Source organism: Musca vetustissima, unplaced genomic scaffold (assembly GCF_032173495.1).
Source record: "Musca vetustissima isolate MV318-11 ecotype Yass unplaced genomic scaffold, APGP_CSIRO_Mvet_v1 utg49394, whole genome shotgun sequence".
Classification (NCBI taxonomy): Eukaryota; Metazoa; Arthropoda; class Insecta; order Diptera; family Muscidae; genus Musca; species Musca vetustissima.
The window spans coordinates 6,715-8,181 of NW_026888566.1; the positions used below are offsets into that span (position 1 = coordinate 6,715).

The window sequence follows — 1,467 nt, forward strand, 5'->3', positions numbered from 1 at the left end:
TCAATAGGGTTCGTTCTTGGGCCAAATAAGTGACTTGTGCCAAATTTCATTCAAATCGGACTATAAATGCGAACTGTACTTTGTTTACAATTTAACATCAACCGACGGACGGACGGACTCCTGATAATAGCCCTCGAAGAAACCATTTTTAAAAAATCCACGCCTAATTATTGTTCTTGAAAATTATTCAAAAATCAACTTCGTACATTTTTACATTATTTTTATTACTAAACTTATATTACATCTTATTAGCTAAGAGTCTAACTTTAGCGCTTAACTAATCTACTCATTATTGTCAAATAGTGGTGGGTGGTGGGCAGGTGGAAAATTATAGCTAAACTATATTTAGTCTAAATTTTACTCCTGGTCATCGTTCTTCACATAATGATTATCTTCGGCATGCATCAGATTTTGCATCTCCTTGTATTTGCGAATGGCATTTCGTACAAATTCCGATGCACGTCGCACACGTTCTGGTGTCATTTCTTCGGCCAACATACGACCGACATCGGCAGCACCCTCACCACGAAGATAGGAGACAGCCTTAAAGGAAATGTTGCAAATTGGCGTCAAATTACAGATAGCCGTGGTGATGGCACCTCCGAACAAAATCATGGCCAAGGCACCCAAAGCGGTAAGGACCATTTGGAAAATGGTTGAACTCATCAGAGTGGTGAATAGATTTTGTAGCGCCGTGGAGATATTGCTTATGACCGATGTTGAAGCGGCAGTTCCAGTAGCTGCCAAATTGGCGGAGACAGATGGCACCAAGAAACCATCATACCCAGTTTGTACAGCAAATGGTCCGGGATATACGGGAGCTGGTGCTGCACCATAACCAGGATAGGCATAGGGGGCAAATGCCCCAGCAAATTGTGCCAAATATTGTTGGAATGCCTCAGGTGTCAAATACCCCGCATATATTGAAGGATCAAATGGTGCTGAGCCAGCTGAGGAATGATGTTCGGGTAGCTGGAAGTAATTGTAGATTTTCATTATAAGGTAATCGATTATTTGCAAGAGCAAATATGAACTTACCACATAAGTGGGTTCTGGATTTGAATTTGATGTTTCCAAATCTGTGGCATTTGGTCCCGGTGTCACAGGTTGCTTAACATCTTCCGATGCCACTGTTTCATTGCTTGCAGCCGACACTTCCCCCGTTGTTGATTTTATGGGCACAGCCATAACCTGAGATCCCAAAGCAACAATAGCAGTTACATAAAATAATCTGAATGGTCTCATTTTTAATTTTTGTAATTTTCTAAAATGCACTGATCTTCACTGTTGTACCAACTTCGTAATACTGATGTCTTTTTGCAACATATCCTCGAATATTTATACCCAGGATTTCAAGGATTGCCTAAAGGACAAATGTCCACATGAGACAGGTTTTCTTCGCACATTTTCTTGTCTCGCCTTTTTTCTTAGAAAAATTCACTTAGCACTTAACTAATTAACATAGAC

General features: G+C 40.4%; 1 protein-coding gene across 1 annotated transcript; it reads right to left on the minus strand.

The window, feature by feature from the left end:
- Positions 1–357: 357 nt before the first annotated feature.
- LOC133336412 (uncharacterized) lies at positions 358–1,245 on the minus strand. The gene is made up of 2 exons (XM_061544708.1): positions 1,039–1,245; positions 358–972 (listed from the first exon to the last, which is right to left on the minus strand). Exons 1-2 carry the CDS (start codon positions 1,243–1,245, stop codon positions 358–360), a joined length of 822 nt encoding a protein of 273 aa, XP_061400692.1.
- Positions 1,246–1,467: the final 222 nt, after the last annotated feature.